The sequence below is a fragment of the Vespula pensylvanica genome, chromosome 23 (assembly GCF_014466175.1).
Source record: "Vespula pensylvanica isolate Volc-1 chromosome 23, ASM1446617v1, whole genome shotgun sequence".
Lineage (NCBI taxonomy): Eukaryota > Metazoa > Arthropoda > Insecta > Hymenoptera > Vespidae > Vespula > Vespula pensylvanica.
The window spans coordinates 408,362-428,072 of NC_057707.1; the positions used below are offsets into that span (position 1 = coordinate 408,362).

The 19,711-nt window shown below is 30.7% G+C and overlaps 2 protein-coding genes across 3 annotated transcripts; one reads left to right on the top strand and one right to left on the bottom strand.

Moving 5' to 3' along the window:
* The first annotated feature begins 557 nt into the window (after positions 1-557).
* LOC122636821 (succinate dehydrogenase [ubiquinone] flavoprotein subunit, mitochondrial-like) lies at positions 558-6,245 on the top strand. The gene is made up of 7 exons (XM_043828434.1): positions 558-1,004; positions 2,276-2,702; positions 3,041-3,439; positions 3,536-3,704; positions 3,790-3,956; positions 4,067-4,293; positions 4,398-6,245. Exons 1-7 carry the CDS (start codon positions 918-920, stop codon positions 4,932-4,934), a joined length of 2,013 nt encoding a protein of 670 aa, XP_043684369.1. The 5' UTR covers positions 558-917; the 3' UTR covers positions 4,935-6,245.
* A 1,620-nt stretch (positions 6,246-7,865) lies between these two features.
* LOC122636824 (protein pinocchio) lies at positions 7,866-19,525 on the bottom strand. Of its 2 annotated transcripts, XM_043828439.1 has the most exons (6): positions 19,412-19,525; positions 18,549-18,747; positions 9,389-9,458; positions 9,145-9,276; positions 8,657-8,786; positions 7,866-8,566 (listed from the first exon to the last, which is right to left on the bottom strand). In XM_043828439.1, the coding sequence occupies exons 2-6, from the start codon at positions 18,694-18,696 to the stop codon at positions 8,456-8,458; spliced, it is 591 nt and encodes a 196-aa protein (XP_043684374.1). In that variant the 5' UTR covers positions 18,697-18,747; positions 19,412-19,525; the 3' UTR covers positions 7,866-8,455. The 2 variants fall into 2 exon arrangements, with proteins under 2 accessions (XP_043684374.1, XP_043684376.1); XM_043828441.1 differs by lacking the exons at positions 18,549-18,747; positions 19,412-19,525 and adding an exon at positions 11,842-12,321.
* Positions 19,526-19,711: the final 186 nt, after the last annotated feature.

Here is a 19,711-nt window from a genome sequence, read left to right on the forward strand (position 1 = left end):
GCGTATATTACTTATCTTCCAATTCATTCAAGATCTCGACATTTATCCAGAAAATATAAATTAATAAAATTGAAATACAAATAACATCGTTGAATAACACTTATACTATTCTTAAAATGATTAATAAAATAATTCTATTCACATTGATAGTTAAATAACGGAAAAATACTAAAAAATAATTCGATAATATCACAAAAGAAAAGAATGAGAACCACTAATAAAGTGTGTTGCGCGCGCGTGCAAGGGGAGCATGTATTTTGAATTTGGCGCCACTTGAATATTTGGCAGCATTGAAAATGTGTGGCGAGGGGAGTTAGAAAATTCTTTTCGAGAAGGCGGGAAAATTTCAATGTTGAGTAACAACGATACACATTTTTATTCGTCATCACATCTCTTCGAAATATTTCTCACAAATTAAACTCAAAATTGTGTGAAATAAAATAAAAAATGTTCGAAAAAAATAATTATTCGAACGAAAGAAGAAACAACAGAGGTTATGTTTTCGTAAATGGTAACGTAATTGGTTAGAGAAAATGAGCACCGCTGTTGGTATTGTATCGGTCTTGCGGTAGTGCTCGGCATTCAACCGACTGGAACGCATCGTGGTTTCGTCGTCGTGATTTCGCGCACCTCCTTCAGGTTTTAAAACTCGTTCAATTTTTCTTCCTCACTTCGTTTCAATCGAAAGTAACTGTATAGGCGTTTAAGAAAGAGAAGACAAAATTTAGTCAAACGAGGTGAAACAAGGAAGGAAACATCGGCTAACTACTGCTACGACTACGACTACGCGACGACGACGACGACGACGACGACGACGACGTTGTTGAAAACGACACGACATTGATCGAAAGAAAAGAAGAACAAAATATTACCCTCTTGAACATATACACAGTTTTAAATTACATAAATCAACTAAAATGAGTACGATTTTAAAGGCTTTCGCTTCTATTTCAAAAAATTCACCTTCAACTACAGCAAAAACTACGACAGTAATGACAAATTTGGTGAGAAATTAATTTCTTTTATCCGATTAACGTTATGTAATTTTTTTTATTTTCAATAGCGCAATTCTTCTTCGTGATGGTGCAACGCACACATAACGAAGTAACCGCCGCCGCCGGGGCGTATTGATATTACGTAAGAATTCTCGAGAGAGAGACGAAATCAAAGTCATAGGGGATACTCTTTGCGATATTTGTAATCTATCATGCGCTTTGTAACGCGCTATTCGAATTTCAGTTTTCCAATTTTAAACAAAAGACATACTTTCTGTAAGAACGAACAAAACAAAAAAGAGCGTCTGACATTCTTCGATTTTAACTTCATTTTATATATATATATATATATATATATATATATATATATATATATATATATATATATATATATATATATATATATATATATATATATATATATATATATATATATATATATATATATATATATATACATAACTTCTAAGTCGTAAATACATCCTAAAATAATATTATATTCTTTAAAAATTGTTCATAAAATATAATCAATTCATTTTAATATATATATATCAATTTGCTATCGTTTTTTATTCGTTATTCTGTCGAATAATATAACACATAACACATTTATATATATATATATATATATATATATATATATATACATATTACGTAAATTATACTAATCGTGACTATGATATGGTTCAATTAGGATGAGACTAATTCGAAATATTAATTGATAAAAAATGTATATTAATTCCACAGATTTTAAATAATAGAATATAAAGTACTTTTATGGATTTAAATATTAATAATTAGTGAAAGAATTTAATCACAATGATATAGTTGGAATAGACAAAGAAAAGTAGTCATACGATCGTACATATGTCTCTTTTTATGATTTTGTTATTATCCATATGGCAAGAAACGTCTGCTGGTAATAAATTAGTGTGTTGTGTAACAAACCTCATTTGCTATAGATAATGTTCTAGTATACAATTAATCTCGCATAATATTTAATTACATGACAAACCATTTCGATTATTTAAACAATTTCTTTTGTTATATTTTAATTAAAATTTTCTCCAAAATATATAAATAATAAATATATCAATTTTTTTATATATGCGTGATACAAATATTTATATTCTTATGAAGTGGAAGCAGTGTTCTGAAAAAGAAGAATTATTAATATTATATCGTGTTATGTAGAATATCCCTAACGATTTGAACAGATTAAACTGACCTATATATTTTCTTTTCTGAAAATTAAATGTTTATAACGTCATATGTTGCAGAATAAATTGGGTTTACCTGTTATCGGTGCACATAAATTTCATCACACATCTAATGGAAGAGCTACCAAAGTATCCGAAGCAGTATCTAAACAATATCCTCTAGTAGATCATAAATACGATGCTGTCGTCGTTGGTGCAGGTGGTGCAGGATTACGTGCAGCTTATGGACTGGTCGCAGAAGGTTTTAAAACTGCAGTGGTTACAAAATTATTTCCAACTAGATCACATACCGTAGCAGCTCAAGGTGGTATCAATGCTGCTTTGGGTAATATGGAAGAAGATAATTGGCAGTGGCATATGTATGATACCGTGAAAGGATCTGATTGGCTTGGAGATCAGGATGCGATACATTATATGACACGCGAAGCTCCTAAAGCAGTCATTGAATTAGAAAATTGTGGTATGCCATTCAGTCGGACTTCTGACGGTAAGTTACTACCAGATATGAAGTATACATTTACAAAAATATCTTACAGAATAACACGTCTGTTAATTATAAGTAGAATACTAAAAGATATAACATTAAAAGAAATAAGTGTACAACCAACGTAGATATAACAATATGCTGTCCTGAATCTCTTTTTAATATCATTTCTTCTACGTTGAATAACATCTTCTAATGCATTGTACAAATAGTTAATTTTCTTATCATGAATTACATTATTCTTTACTTTTTTCTTATGGATTAAAAGTATTTACAATACTTGAAATTACCTACGTAAAATGAATATATATATTTTTAATAAAATTTGTTTACTTTTTCAGGAAAGATATATCAACGTGCTTTTGGAGGTCAATCACTAAAGTTCGGAAAAGGAGGCCAAGCGCACAGATGTTGTTGTGTTGCAGATAGAACAGGACATTCCCTGCTGCATACACTCTATGGGCAATCTTTAAGTTACGATTGTAATTACTTCGTTGAATATTTTGCATTGGATTTACTTATGGAAGACGGAGAATGCAGAGGGGTTATTGCACTTTCTCTAGAGGATGGTACACTTCATCGTTTTCATGCTAAAAACACAGTACTAGCAACCGGGGGTTATGGACGTGCTTATTTCTCCTGTACGTCCGCACACACATGTACAGGAGATGGTACAGCAATGGTATCAAGAGCTAACCTACCTAATCAAGATTTGGAATTTGTACAATTTCATCCGACGGGTATCGATCTGAGAATATCATTTTGTTATACTATATCACTTATCTATATAGATATTTTATCTTTAGATAAAATCTATCGTAACTTTTACATTTCAGGAATATATGGTGCAGGTTGTTTAATAACGGAAGGTAGTCGCGGAGAAGGTGGTTATTTGATAAATAGTGAAGGTGAAAGATTTATGGAACGTTATGCACCTGTTGCTAAAGATTTAGCTTCGAGAGACGTAGTCTCTAGGTCAATGACCATAGAAATACGTGAAGGAAGGTAAACAAGTTAACAACCTTGAGAAGATCGATTTCGATGATGATTACGATATGAAAATTACTCGTTAATATTTGATTTCATGTAGAGGTGTTGGACCAGAAAAAGATCACATTTATTTGCAATTACATCATTTACCACCTGAACAATTGGCAGCTAGATTACCTGGTATTTCAGAAACTGCAATGATATTCGCTGGAGTGGATGTAACACGAGAACCTATACCTGTTATACCAACTGTACATTATAATATGGGTATAAAAATAAGTCCAAATTCTAATTTTCAACAAAAATGAATAGATATACGAATGGATAGATGAATTTTTACCAAATTTCGATATGTAATATAAAGAAAAATTTTGCAGGTGGTGTACCAACAAATTATAAAGGTCAAGTATTAACCAGAAAGAACGACGAGGACGAGATAGTACCTGGATTATACGCATGTGGTGAAGCAGCTTCTGCTTCGGTTCACGGGGCTAATCGACTTGGTGCAAATTCATTACTTGATCTCGTTGTGTTTGGTCGAGCTTGTGCAAAGACAATTGCGCAAGAAAATAAACCTGGCGAAACTATAGGACCTTTGAGATCCGTTAGTATTTTTCCAATCTTTCAATTCAAATCTTTTTCTTTTTTTTTTTTTTTTCTTTTCCAATGTAAATATTAATTTTTAATTCGTTAAAATATTACTTTTAGAATGCCGGTGAAGAGACAGTTGCAAATTTGGATTGGATTAGAAACGCTAATGGTAGTCTTCCCACAGCAGACTTAAGACTGAGCATGCAGAAAACTATGCAAACACACGCCGCAGTGTTTAGAGATGCACAAACTTTGAAAGAAGGATGCCAAAAGATGTCGGGACTTTATAAGAAGATGGACGATTTGAAACTATCCGATAGATCGCTGATATGGAATTCTGATTTGGTAGAAACACTGGAATTACAGAATTTGATGATCAATGCTATGCAAACAATAGTAGCCGCAGAGAATAGGAAAGAAAGTCGGGGAGCTCATGCTCGTGAAGATTTTAAAGATAGAATTGATGAATATGATTATAGTAAACCCTTAGATAATCAACAAGCAAAACCGTTGGATCAACATTGGAGAAAACATACTCTTACGACTATTAATCCTAGAACAGGAGAAGTATCTATTACGTATAGGCCAGTGATAGATGATACGCTTAACAAGCAGGAATGCGCTACAGTACCACCAGCAATTCGTTCCTATTAGATCGCTATTATTTTTAATTTAATATCAAAATTCACTTTATCATTTATAAAAATTCGAGATATCACATATCACATATAAAAAGTACATTGTTCATCTTGTTCTTAGCTAAAAATTATTGTGTGTTAATTGGGATTAAGAAAACAAATCTTAATTAATTTTGTTCACTCCCTTTACCTACACACAAAAGAATTAATTAATTTATTACAATATAAAAACTATGATAATAATAGAGTGCACCAAAGTGAATTCTTGTCAATGTTTACACGCTTAGTGGGTGAGATTAGTTATCCTTAGTAGGAAGTTGGTGCTGATATTTCATTGTTTCGAGATGATAAACCGTTTGATCTCCTACAGAGTCCTGTTTTATGTTTATTTAAAATAATTATAGAAAGTATAATTAAAGTGAACGAGCAAAAGAAAAAAAAAAAAAAAGAGAAAAGTAGAAACCTTTTAAGGAGCTTGTTCTTCATTGATAAAGTAAATATTGTTTTGAACAATATTTTCAAGTGAGTTTAATACCATGCGAAGAAGTACCTGCTGTATATCGCGCTGCAACAAAGTAGCATATATTTATTAAATTAAATATTGCATATAATTCCTCTTGAAAAAATTCACAGCTTTATATATAGAATATAAGTTATTAAATAAATTGAGAAATTATATAAGAAAGTTTTTTCTCACTGATCGTCAAAATATATATAATTAAGTCTATAGTATATATATGCCTTAAAATCATGTCAAAGAAACTAAGTTCTGATCTAAACTAATTTGAAATTGTTTTGTATGTATATTATTTATATTAATATTACTGTAATTATGATCATAAACTTAAATTGTTTTAATAGACTTTCTAAAGGATTTACAGGAACGTGTACTCCTTAAAAGGTTATATACAAAACGAGTACACAGACTTCTTGCGGCTACATACTTAATACTCATGGATATAATAGTTTAGAGAAATGTTTGTATAATCGACAAGTAAATTTTTAATGATTTCACACAAATCCTTTCTTTTTTTTTTTTTTTTCATTTGTAATAGCATGCAATTTATTGTTAAATCTTTAATGAATATGCATGGGTTTGTAGCGTATGTTATGATGAAGAATAAATAAAATTGTATAAAAATATTTACAATTATTATAAGCAATAAAGCATTGGTAAGAATTTTCTCATTAACTGATGACACACAACTCTGTATTTTTTTTTTATGTAAACAAGCAACCCTTAATTTAAATGAATAATGTTGATGGAACATCCAAATACTATTCGTCTGGAAATAAAATTAACGAACAATAGAAAAAGCACATACAATTCGAGAAATATCATTTATTAAGCCCATACTTTAAATATTATCCTCATAAATAAGTATTTTAAAGAAGATTAAATAAAAATTACTCTATCGAAGACATTTTCTAAAGTAATTTTTAAAATTAAGATGGTCGGCAAGAAGCCAATTTTTTATTTTTGTTGTTACTTGAAAATTTCATAATTTACAATTTCAATTTAAATGATAAATGTGATATTTGATGAATAGAAATGGATTTCAGTTCGAAAAAGCGATACGTACTGGCGGCGATGAAAAGTTATCGACAAATATATTGTGCAAGAGAAAATTCATGTCGATATTAAATCATTATGTGCAATATTATCATTATTACTAGTATTATTAAATTGTAATAGAAAAAGACATGAAAAAAATGAAAAACAGAAGAATCTTCATATATCACCGCTTTCGACTAATTTACATGGACTTATCGAGATTCTACCGATAAATCCATTTAGGAACCATATGTACCAACGAGCGACGTTAAACAAAAAAAATAAAAATTTTGTTTGTTTAAAAAACTTTGCTCGTTGTTTATCCGCCATGTGATTAATAAATATTCGTAATCGACACGTACGATCCAATGAACGATTTCACTAATATTTTTTTATTATTTATAATCCTTCGAATTCATCTAAGACCAAATATGATTTGATCTAATTGTCACGTGATATTGAATGAAACGGTGATTATGAAAGCGTGCTTTAAGCAAAAAATTTTTTAACATTTTCTTAATTCATACATTAATTAGTATATGAGTTACGCAATAAATTAATTTTCTTCAATTGTTAACTTAGAGCGCTCTTTCATAATCACCGACTTATATCTAAAACAGAAAAAAAATTTATCTTGGCATAAAGATTTTTTAGTTAACTTGTAAAAAAAAGAACCGATATTGTTTGATAAAACTTGTTACAATATTTTCTTTGTAAATCAGTTAATGCAATTGTTGCTGCTTGTTATTATTTCTTCTTCTCTTAAAATTCCTCTTACAGTCTTTAAAAGGAATCCACGTAGTCTGCTTAATAATTCCATAATTAATTAATTCCATCAAATAATATAATTCGATGATGATAGTAAATGCAAAATAAAGGACTTTCGATCTTGAAATCTTCATTATAAGACTTAAAATGATTAGATTAGAGTTAGATTATTAGCGAAGATCATATATTACACACGAACGAGAACACACATTTTTATTCACTTCATTTTATATGCGTTCTATAAATCACAAATAATTATTTATTTATTTTTTTTTATTTAACTATAGCTGCCCAAAGTCTTATATTTTCTCTGCCGTCTTAATTACGAACTCGAATAAAGTTTAATGATTATATAAAAAAAAAAAGAAAGAAAAGAAAATAAAAAGAAATTTAATTATTTCAAACGTTCAAACTATATACGCATGCACACACTTTTTTTTTATTTATTTTTTCTTTTTTTCTCCTTTTAATTGTTTAATTAAATTTAAAAATCGAGATATTTATTAGTTTAATATTCGTGCCGAGAAATATTTTTTCTTGCTCTTTCTTATCTCTTTTGTGACAGACACACACACACACACACACACGCACGCACGCACATACACTTCTTTTCTATCTATGATATATGTAAGTCCAATTATATTTTAGTTAACTCAAAAGAATGAGAATAACTTAAAAAGAAAGTAAAATGTTTTTTTTTTTTAACTTAATGGAAATAATTTGTTCTTAGTCGATTTCTAATATGACACTCGAGAGATTTTGTGATTTTTGAAAACTATTTTTAGTCAAGTCCAAGTAATATAATCAACAAGGATTCTCAAGTACAGTAGATCAAAATGATTCTTTTTCTACTATGACAATGATACTGTTTTCTTTTTTTGATTTTATTTAGAAATGTGTATCTGTAAATTTTTCCGGAATCATTTTTTTTGTTCAAGTTTGTACGAATGCTCTGTCTCTTTTTTTCTCTCTCTCCCTTTCTCAATACATCTAAAAAATAATCCACATGCACACATTTCACGTCGCACCGATGATGATGATCACGGGATGATGAGAAACAGTAAATGGATTTAGTGAAATGGATTATTAAGTCTTATGCAATGATTGCATTGTTGCTCGATTCGACGATAACGCCGACGTTGCTCGAAAATATCGATGATGCAACGATAATGATGATGACGATTATGATGGCGATGATAATGATAATGATAAATTCACGAGGTTGCCCTTAGCTTTTCCAAAGCTGGTACCAAAGATTCTTCGAGAGAAGGTCCACAACTGAGAGCGCATTCACCGATCCATCTTGCTTTACCACTTGCATGAGACTAAAAGCACAAGATCATTTACTGTCTTTGTGTTTGCATGAAGAGTGATTACAAATGAGAATATTGAATAAAAAAAAATATATTCTTTACCATAGTAAGATCACGTTTCCACACTGTGTGACAACGTCCATCACAAAGTGGGCAAGGTCGTTGAAGAGAATAACCACCACATTCACTACAATCAAGAGAGACATGTTCCTCGCTCCAAGAGACCCCACACCTAACAAATATAATAAATATTAATGTTAGTCGAAATAAACGGAAATAATGAGAAAAAAGAAAAATATGATGATAACAAAAAAAATATGTTATCACTGTATTTTGACAGAAGGGACTATACGAAATGTTTACATTCCATAGACTTATTGCGAAATGTAATCTGATAAAAAAGAAATATTTCTCAAATCAATAACGACGGCGTTGTGTAGTTTGAATATATTAAAATGATATCTTTCAAAATGTAATTAATACAAATGATTTTCTAAAAGCATTTCCTCCTTCTTCATTTTATTTGAAACGAAATTTACTTTTCTTTCTGTTCTTCCTTCTTCCTTGATTATCAATAATCAAGTACTCACGTAAAGCATGAGTTCAATTGAGCACGGAGTTCTTCAATGGTTAGAATCGTATCTTGATATTGAGGATGGGAACCTTGAAGACCATCGTCTACACTATCACATAAACTGTGACAAGAGAGGGATACGTTACTCCTGTTGAAAAGAAACAAAGTTTATTTCTTTCTTTTCTTCGTTAAAGTTCAAATAGCATTATTCATAGTAACATATGTATGGATATTATAGTAAATAATTATCCAAAATTTACCCATGACGTGAAAGATTTTCAGAAGGAGGTTGAACCGAAGTGACAGACATGTTGTTTTGATATGTTGCAACTATAACAAAAAAAAATAAACCATCCAAATAAATATTCTTTTCTTTCAACTTGACAAGAGAAATCTTGGCAGGAAGTATGAGGTCATAAGATTTATTTAAAAATAAACTTGTAATTGTATCTAGACGACCTGATTTTCTCATACACACACATGCGCGCGCGTTATGTCCAATTGAATCAACAAGAATTACTGTTTGAGAAAGCCCGCCATTTAGCTTGCTTCTGATTGGCTAATTTTTTCTTCTGATTTTTCTTTTATCTCTCACTATTTCAGAAAACAAAAAACAAAAGATTAGCATTTTTACGTCTTATTTTACTTAGTAGGGTGATTACGATCGTAAGACGCAATTCAAAGAACACGTAATGAACTTATGCAACAAATTTATGTTTCAGGGCGAAGAGAAAAAACGAGAAGGGAGGGAGTTACGATGACGAGGGTCACAACGTAAAATACGTAAGCGTTATCGATAAACCAAGGAAAGACCACGATGACGTACTTGTGACGTATATCAAGACATTATTTCTAATATAGCTGAAAATAGCGACTATAAGAGAGAGAAAGAGAGAGAGAGAGAGAGAGAACAAGCTTAATTCTTTAGTTACCATCAATGAAGTTTCAATCTAAGAAGTATCATTCTAAGAAATAGTATTCTAAGAAGTATTTTGTTTGAGAACAAATTTAGTTCCATAACTTTCATTTGATATATTAGACAATAATTATATATTAGGAACAAACAATTTTGTTTCCAAAACGAGAAATATAAAGTATTGCGTTTGAGAACCACTGTCAAAATGAATTTCCATAACTCTTATCTAATATTAGATAATTTATATTACGCTTTGTTCTTAATGCTTTCTGAAACAAAATAAATATTATACTAAAACAAAATACTACCTATAATTAATACAATTGTTTAACTAATCATTTATAAGGTTAATTAATGAAATAGAATGGCAAATTCGATTGATAATAAAAGATTAGAAAAATTCCATTTAAAAAAACAAAACAAAATAATATTATAAAATGACTGATAGGCTCGTCTTGAATTAGATCGACAACACTGGAAGACGCAAGAAAAAAATACGATCAATAAAGAAGAATAGCGTGATTTCGCATGAGAGACTACTCTAAAATATACGTGTTAGTAGGAAATTTATATAAGTTTATGTAAGAAGGTAATTAAGTCGTTTGAAAGAATATCCCCGAATCACGTAACATATATTTGATCGAAACGAACTTACAAATTTTGTTACATGTAATAATCGGAAAATTGTCATAAGATAACAATAAAGTTCTACATTTTTTCTTATCTTCGTGTTGCCATTCATCAAGAGAGATAAAGATAGACTCTAATCGAATATGGTGCCTGGTACGGTTCAGAACTGGTCAATTGTTTTCTTTTTTCTCGTGTATATCGCGTGACTTCCGAACAACGTTGAAGAATTCATATCATTTGGAAGAAATTTATATTGACGTTTCCATAGAATTTAACTTTAAAACGCACATTCGAGTAATTACACATAGGACACACGAGATATAAGTATAAAGAATAATTGAAAGTGAATATATCATACATTCTTAAAAAGGTTAAACAGAATGTAATAAAGTTATGATGATGATATTGTGTCACCTTTAAATGCGATCAATGTATAACGGTCGATGTCCACAAACAGCTCGATAAAGCACGAGAGAGAAAGAGAGAGGGGGGGGAGAAAGAGAGAAGGAGAGGGAGCTTTAACGTTAAATCCGGAGAACGGAAGGACCAAGCTGAAGTTGGTTGCGAATACATAAGTTAAAGTATTGATCGAATCGATGGTACAACGCGTCGTAAATGATAATCATGCGATTGAAAATAAAAACATTATTTTTCAATAGAATCTAATCAAATCTATTGTCACTGATGTCATTTTTTTATGGAAACGAAGTCGATAATGTATAATGTATACTGAGAGGAAAAAGAGGGAAAGAATGAGTGAGAGAGAGAGAGAGGGAGGGAGCGGGCGGGAGAGAGAGAGAGAGAGAGAGAGAGAGAGAGAGAGAGAGAGAGAGAAAGAGGAAAAGAGAAAAAGTAGAGGGACGAGGCTAGTGAGGTGAAAGCGAGCGAAAATGGCGTCCTTCGAGAGTAGTATCGTTCTCACGACGACGACACAACGATGACTTCAACATGAAACGTTCTTAAAAATGCAACTTTCTAATCTCTTTCTTACGTATACATAGATCTATGTAAATATTGTAATTATATCTATAATAATATATGACAAATATCTTATTACATATATACGTTAATAATAAAACAAAACATCCTAATATCTTTTTCCAAACAAAAAGAAATTCTAATATCAAATATATATATATATATATATATGTATGTATATAAACTTACGTATTAGAAGTAATCCTTAGAAAAACTGAAGGAGGAAATAACGAGGATAGAAAACAATTCCCAGATAAATACTTCCGAGAAGGAAGCAAGGCTGCAACTGCTTCCGACTTCGTGGAATTTCAAGAGATGTATACACGCAAGGAGGTTTACGGTTGAAATTTTCTTCGAAATTCAAATTGAATAAACGTAATGGTAGAAAGAGAGAGACATGTACACACTCAGATACGTTCGAGAATTGACTAAGAGTCTGACGATTGCGCAGGGTACTTTTATAACCTGCGATGTGTACATGAGTGAACGTAGGAAGAGAGTGAAAAGTGTAGGTAGAGTGAGAGAGCGTGAAGAGTGGGGTAGGCGGTGGAGTGGGACAACCGAACAGAAAGAAGGCTGTCGCCCAAGTGGGCCGACGAGTGGCACAGAGAGATGAGGAGTGGAGGGGGCTGCCGTCCCCCGTCGTCAGTAACGTCACTTTGCTCTGACACGCCCCTCACTCATGCATGTTTTTTTCTTTTTTATTCTTTCGACGCGCGCACTGAACGTGTAGTACGTTGCCGAAGAGAAACGCATTGTTTCGATTGAATTTACTTTATAGAACACGTTTCATTACCCTTGTCTCTCTTGCTCGAATATATATATACTACACCACCACCACCACCACCACCACCATAATCATCATCATCATCATCATCATCATCATCATCATCATCATCATCATCATCATCATCATCATCATTATCATTATCATCATCATCATCATCATCATCATCATTATTCTTATTATCACAGTAGCAGAATAAACTGGATCAATCAAGAAATTAATTATATTATCACGAAACGTAAAAAAGAACGAAAAGAATTTAAATCCGTAGTAGTCATTTTACATCGTTCGATGTGCTGCTAAGCAATCTTGCTGTGTCCATTGGTCAAAGGTTTCATCTTCTTGGCATATACCAATGATATATATACATTAATAATGTGAAATCATACCATTTTCAGATCGCTTACTTAGTCATTTTTATATTCTTTTATTAGTTAATCGCTTTCACATTTTAATATGATATGTATATTTATCCAACGTATTGATAATCATTTTCGTCGTGCTAAAGTTTTGATAAAAATTGTTAATTATATTTTGGTAAAAGTTTCTTTTTTGTATTAAATTTTATTTTTGTGTAAATTTTGTATACTTATTGAATGATCCTATAATAAACATGATCGGTAAAAAAGATTCTAACTGAAAACATGAGAAGGAAAAATCTCATATTTACAATCAGCACAAACGTGGTATGTATTCTTATGAAAATGAAACTGAAAAAAACCATCTTTTTCGGTTAGAGAGATCTTGTTTCTTTTTTCTAAGAAATGACGTTATATATACATACATACAAATATCCAAAAATATCAGGAAGATTTTTTTGTCAAGATATTTTCTCTCGATCGAGGATTTCTATTCATTGAGGAATTTGTATGATATTTTCATGGTAGAGATGGCGTAGTCACGAGTTGTGAATCGCATGCTTAAAGATCGTAGGTGGGTTTGCTATGCTGACGAATGCCATTTATTATACCTAACATTCATGTAGTTTTCAATGTGACGACTATACGTAAAAAGCTCACGTCCTTTTGATTTAAAGAAATTCAAATCATCTATTACGATTAATGATTTAAAATAGATCGAATTAAATCATTTTGTCGATTTGATTTTATACAAATTCTTTTCATTGGTCCATTAATTTTTTAATAACAAATATCGACCAATTAGGAAGAAACTAAATAAAACGAAGGAAAGGACGTAACGCAAGGTTAAAATTAAATAATAATACAAAAAAAAGCGATGAAGTTTGTTATCGGATTAATTAATACTAATATTTATAAGATAATTATACATATAAAGAATTAACCTTTTGATAAGTTTATCAATAAAAATGAAAAGAGGTTTTCAACGATTTTCTTTGCACGAGCACGTACATCTTTTAACACTAAGTGTCATATATTCAATCATGCATATACGATACTGCTACACTCGTGATCACCTGCGTCAAGATAAGACAAATACTCGTATTTACGTGAAAAAGATGTTTAGTCACGTGAGAATATGATCTTCTCTTTTCTTCTCTTTTCTTTTCTTTTCTTTCCTTTTTTTTCGTAAGAAAAATTGCTCATTAGTTAATCCCAGGCTCAGTCGGTAATATGCCGTTTTCCTTCAATTATTTTTAATCCCATTAAAGATTATTATCGTTATTATCGATTATATAAAAGAAATCGAAAATAAATTAAAAAATATCAAAAGAGAGACGACCAATGGTTGTCTTAAAAAAATTTATCACTCGTAAATTCACGCGATGATTTTTATCGCATCTAACGTCTAATAGTTATGTAGATATTCTATACTCTCTTGACGCGGTCTTTTTAAATGAAACCAGTTCAATCTGGTCTCCTTCAAAGGAATCGAATCGAGTTTGTAATATTAATCGATTGGAGAAAGATACGATCTTTGAAGAAATCAAAATGATAAAATCTTTCGAGTAACAGGACTCCCCATCTCTCTGCGTAATCATTTTCTTTTTAGATTATGTACGTATTTCCTGTACTTAACCTACACAAAATACACCTAGATACGTATCTATTCAAGTCCAAATTAATATATACATTTATATCTACAATTCCACACATACACGACATACATATACATATACACGTTTAAGTCCAAATTCATATACATGAATATCTATGTATGTGTACAAGTATATAGATATATAGACAAAGATACGAGTAATACTTGTTAAAATATTCGATCTTGATAAAATACGTCTTTCTTCACGTTCAAATAACGATAAAAAGAAACTCGAATTTCATAATCTAATATCTTTCAAATCGTCAGTAAAATTGTTAGTATTTAAACTGCATCAACTTCCACTCTGGGCTAAAGAGAATTCGAAGAAGGGATGCTGTTTTTTGTGAGAACTCAAACCCCTCCCTTCCTCCCTTCCTTTCCGCTCTCTCCCAAACTCCTCTCCTCTCCTCTTCTTTTCCAGCGAACTCCTCGCCAAGCAACATTCCAAGGCTCGGGCAAGAACCTTACGATCGGCTTTTCTCGAAGGCCCTTTTCTTTCTTTCTTTCTTTCTTTCTTTCTTTCTTTCTTTCTTTCTTTCTTTCTTCTTATTCACTTTTAACTTAGAAAGAATTTTTTTTAGAAAGGGAAAGTTCCATTTCTATGTTTGATTCATATGGAAAAGAATTTAGTATCAATATATCTCAGGACTTGAAGTACAAAACCAAAATATTTCTTTCGAGAAATAAAAGACTTTCCTTTTATTAATTATAATTAATAAATTTTGCATGAAATTTCATATAAATATATTCATGAATTAAAGTACAAAGTACAAATATTTGAACTAATTATTATTATTATTTTTTCTTTTTGTATAATTTATTTCATATTTCGTAATTTATTAAGAAAATATTAACAAGTTAAAATACAAAAATAAAAATACTTAGCTTCATTATTTTTTTAACAAACTTTCCTATAATATGTTTGAACTTAATATATACATATGATAACAAATGATATATACATATGTATGATTTGATAAAATTCCATTTAGTTTTAAGTAATCTGCATAGATTAGTTTAACGCTCACGTGATGGATTTTGTTTCTCAATCGACGTTTTTCCTCGTTCACTTCTCGAAAATATGCTTTTGTAATCTCCAAATTTCATAAAAAAGAGAAAAAGAAGAAAGACAAAAATATAAAAAGAATTTGATTTCCGCGATTATACGAAGAATCGTTAGGAATATCCTTCGAGCAAAGTCATAGATCGTCGTTACGTCAGAATATTTCTGTCGCGTAGTTAGCAAAGTCGTCGTACGATCAGCTAAGCGCCAATAAGCCGAGACCTTGAAACCTTTTTCCTCTTCTCGTAGCCGAGCAACTTGATTAAAGTTTATTGGACTAATGAATACCGATAAGAAACGGTTGATATACAAAGCGAACGAAACTGCGTGTATGTATAAGATAGACAGAGAGAGATAACACAAAGAAAGAGAGAGAGAAAGAAAAAGAAAAAAGAGGGACAGACAGACAAAGATAGAAACATACTATTACCACGTGACTCGCTAGTGTCGTTGGACTGCTCTCATTTGTTTACAAATAATACTGAGCGATGCAGATCAATATTAATGCACGAATGACGAATCAATTGTTGAGAAAATTCTAAGGAATAAAAGAATTTATCAATTTTGTCAAAATTACTCGGAAATAGAAAGGATTCGTCTCTTAGGAGATACATTCTAACCTATAATTACTCCCCTTTAGAGGTCAGAGCTTGACCTTTAAAAAGATTCCTTCTATTACTCATGATACGAGAAGAATTTTCCTCTCTCGTCTGATTGAAAATTTATTAATAATTCTATCAAAGTCCAGCAACGATGCTTAACATTGAATGCTTCTTTTTTTCTCCCGCCTACTTTAATCAACTTCCGTAAAAGGTAATTCGAAAAGAAAGAAAACCGATAGGTTAAGGTTCATACTTAATGACTTTTCTAATAACTTGAGCTTTTCTAACGAGATTATAGAACGTATTTTATATTTCTTGTCTTAATCGAAATTACAATAATATAAAAAAGATTTTATTATTATTGTTGTTGTTATTATTATTATTATTATATCTATTATTATTACCACACCACTATACTATCACTATACTACCACACACTACTACTACTACTACTATTTCTACTACTACTATCACCACATTTTAGTAATTTAGTAAAAATTTATGTTACGTTTTTATCGAAATTAATAATAAAAATAATTTGACAAAGTGATTTAATTAAAGTAAAGGAATCTTACAACTAGATTCGAGAAAGTTCGACAATCAAATATTGTTGTGATTCATGCGTATGTGCATGGTGTATGTGTGTGTGTGCGTGTACGTATTAAAGCGAAATCGATCGTGTTGAAGAGGTCAAAGAGCTTGCACGTGTCGACCGTGTGATCGTATGTTTCAAAGCTCGTAACGTTCCATTCAGGTTGTGACCCCTGATGGTGAGAAGGTTAGGCTATCGTTCACTTCCTTCGTTTAAGGAAATTGCCTGTCCCCTTTTGCGCGTGTGTCTAGAATATTGCAACGTGGTAGACACGAACGACAACGAGATCGAAATAGAACTTGGATTTCCTTGAATGACCGCTAGACGAGTTGTCTCGAATTTTAAATTAAAAGAAAAAGATAACAAAAAACAAAGAAATCCAAGTTTTCTCTCTCTCTCTCTCTCTCTCTCTCTCTCTCATTCTCTATCGATAATATAGTTATCATATATAAACTGAACATGTTATTTCGAAGTAGTCGACGACAAAAAAATTGATATATAATCGCTGAATACAATACAAGAGACATGTTTATCATCAAAAAACAAAAGCACAGAAAAGGAGCCTCGTTTTATCGAGATCCCAATGATTGTACTACTTTCTCTGTTTAATAAGAAAAAAGAACAAAAAATATTATCTCGAAATCTATCATGACATAAGCAACAAAAGCCATCAAATAAGAATGTTATAAATTAAGTAACATGCATATGTGGGGGGTCTTCGATAAACTTTCCGACCTGTATCAGCGGAAAATTACATTTATTCTCTTTTGCTTTCTTATCTTTTCGTGATGATGACATCAAAGCTGATGAAAAATATTCTTATCTTAAAGAATACTTTTTCTTATATTTTAATAAATAACTGAAATATTTATTTATACAAATAGTTCGAATATACCGTTATCTATCAAAATATTTTGGGTAATATATTAATAGAAATTTCAGGGTTAACAACTTTTTACTGATCGACCTATTCTGATGAACTATTCATATATTGCCATCTAGCGTTGACCATTGAAACTACATCATTGATAAAAAAATTGTTCTACTTATTTATATTCGTAAAAATTCTAAGTTTTATAATTTCAATCTTACTATCATTAATTCATGATAACGGTAGATTTTATCTCTCGATAAAATATTAGTTAACAAGTCGATAACTTGATAGGACTTTTTTCTAAAAGTATATCTGTAGAAAATTATGGACTGTATGTGTTGCGTATACATATATATGCAATCTAAACTTTATATATATGTATCTACACTATTTAGATTTCGTCCCCGTTCTAACTTATTCGTATCAAGTTTTGGTATAGAAAAATGTGAACTAAAGAATTTGATCCTTTAAAGAAGAAATAGAAAAAAGATAATACATTAGTATTATTATTCTATCATTCTTCCACGCATTGTTACTACAGCCCATAATGAACCTCAGTCTCCTTCAGGAGTTTGCACCAGTGACTCAGTCCGGTTTTTCTTCTTGAAGTTTTCGTAATAAGTGAGTTTTAGCGAGATTGGGTTGTCAGCCCAACACTGAACCCTTATTAATCGCTTTTTACGACAAGCAGGGGATACTGTGGATATATTCTATCCACGATCCACAGGGGAAGTAATCATTTAAAAAAAAAAGAACAAAAATCGATCGGTAAAATAGAATCTCTCGTTGCCATAAAAAAAAAGAAATTATGAATTATCTTAGTAAGAATTGTAACAACATGATCGATAAGGATAAATCGTGCTCGGCAAGTTAAAATTTCAAGGAAATTTTTAGAAAGTTCCAACACAGTATTCATTCACTATAGTATTCATGATGGAACATGTGAAATATATTATACTCACGTTTGTCGACTCCGAAGGTAATATCGGTAAAATGCATGCTACGAAAGACGGTCTGTGCAACCACGATATGTGTAACCTTAGGAGCAAAGTCCGGGTCGTCGGCATCGAAGGACACGTTCTCTTCGAATTCAGTCATTGTTCCTTCCATTTTTCTTCAATTTTCTTCAATTCGATGCTGTTTCTCTAGTCTCAAGTTGTCCTAGTAAAAATAAAAAGAAAAACAAAATTTGTATATAATTACCTTCATTTTTATGAGTTTATTGAACTTCGAGATGAGACGATGAAATTTTTTAGATTATTTTTTTTTTCCTTCAATCCTGACATTGCATCTTTTTTTTTTGCATAAAGTCGCTTCATTTACATGTAGTTATATATATGATGAATAATAATTCGAGGCCGTGCTGCTTAATGATACGGAAGTTTACATTTTATTATTCAAGACCAACACAACCATACTTTCGTGAGAATTCATCCGTATTATTTAAGATATCGATTTATTATATTTTCTCAAATTTCTTTACAAAATTTATAATAATCGTATTAAAAAAAAAAACTTAAAAAAAGAATTCGGCAGTTTTTACATTTTTTGTATTTTAATGTTTTCATGAAAAAATATGCTAAAAACATTCATTATATTATATATGCATTCATTATAATATATATATATATATATATATATATATATATATATATACATTAAAATATTCATTCATTATGACATATATATATATATACACACACACATCATATATACATTTTTTTTTCTTTATTATATATAACTTATATTATTTCATTATATATAATTATAATACTTTCATTCGATCTAAAAATCAGAAAAAGAAAATAAATAATGAAATAATTACCTGTCATTCGTACAAAACATTGACTCCTTGAAAGAAACACTGCACTTCTCGACGAACTGCGTAGTAATGGTGTTCGGCGCGAATTCTCGAATAGTCAAAGATGATTCCCGCGCATGCGCATTAACGTAAGTCTTACCAAGGAATTCCTCTATCTTGCATAGGATTTTCCCTATTGTTGTCGACTATTTTCCAAGATTGCGTTATTTTAACGATAACGTTTATGATATCATTCATATATGTTTGTAAATAAAATAACTAGCCACTCTGTGTAAGTATATCATATTTTTGTTATTGGTATTA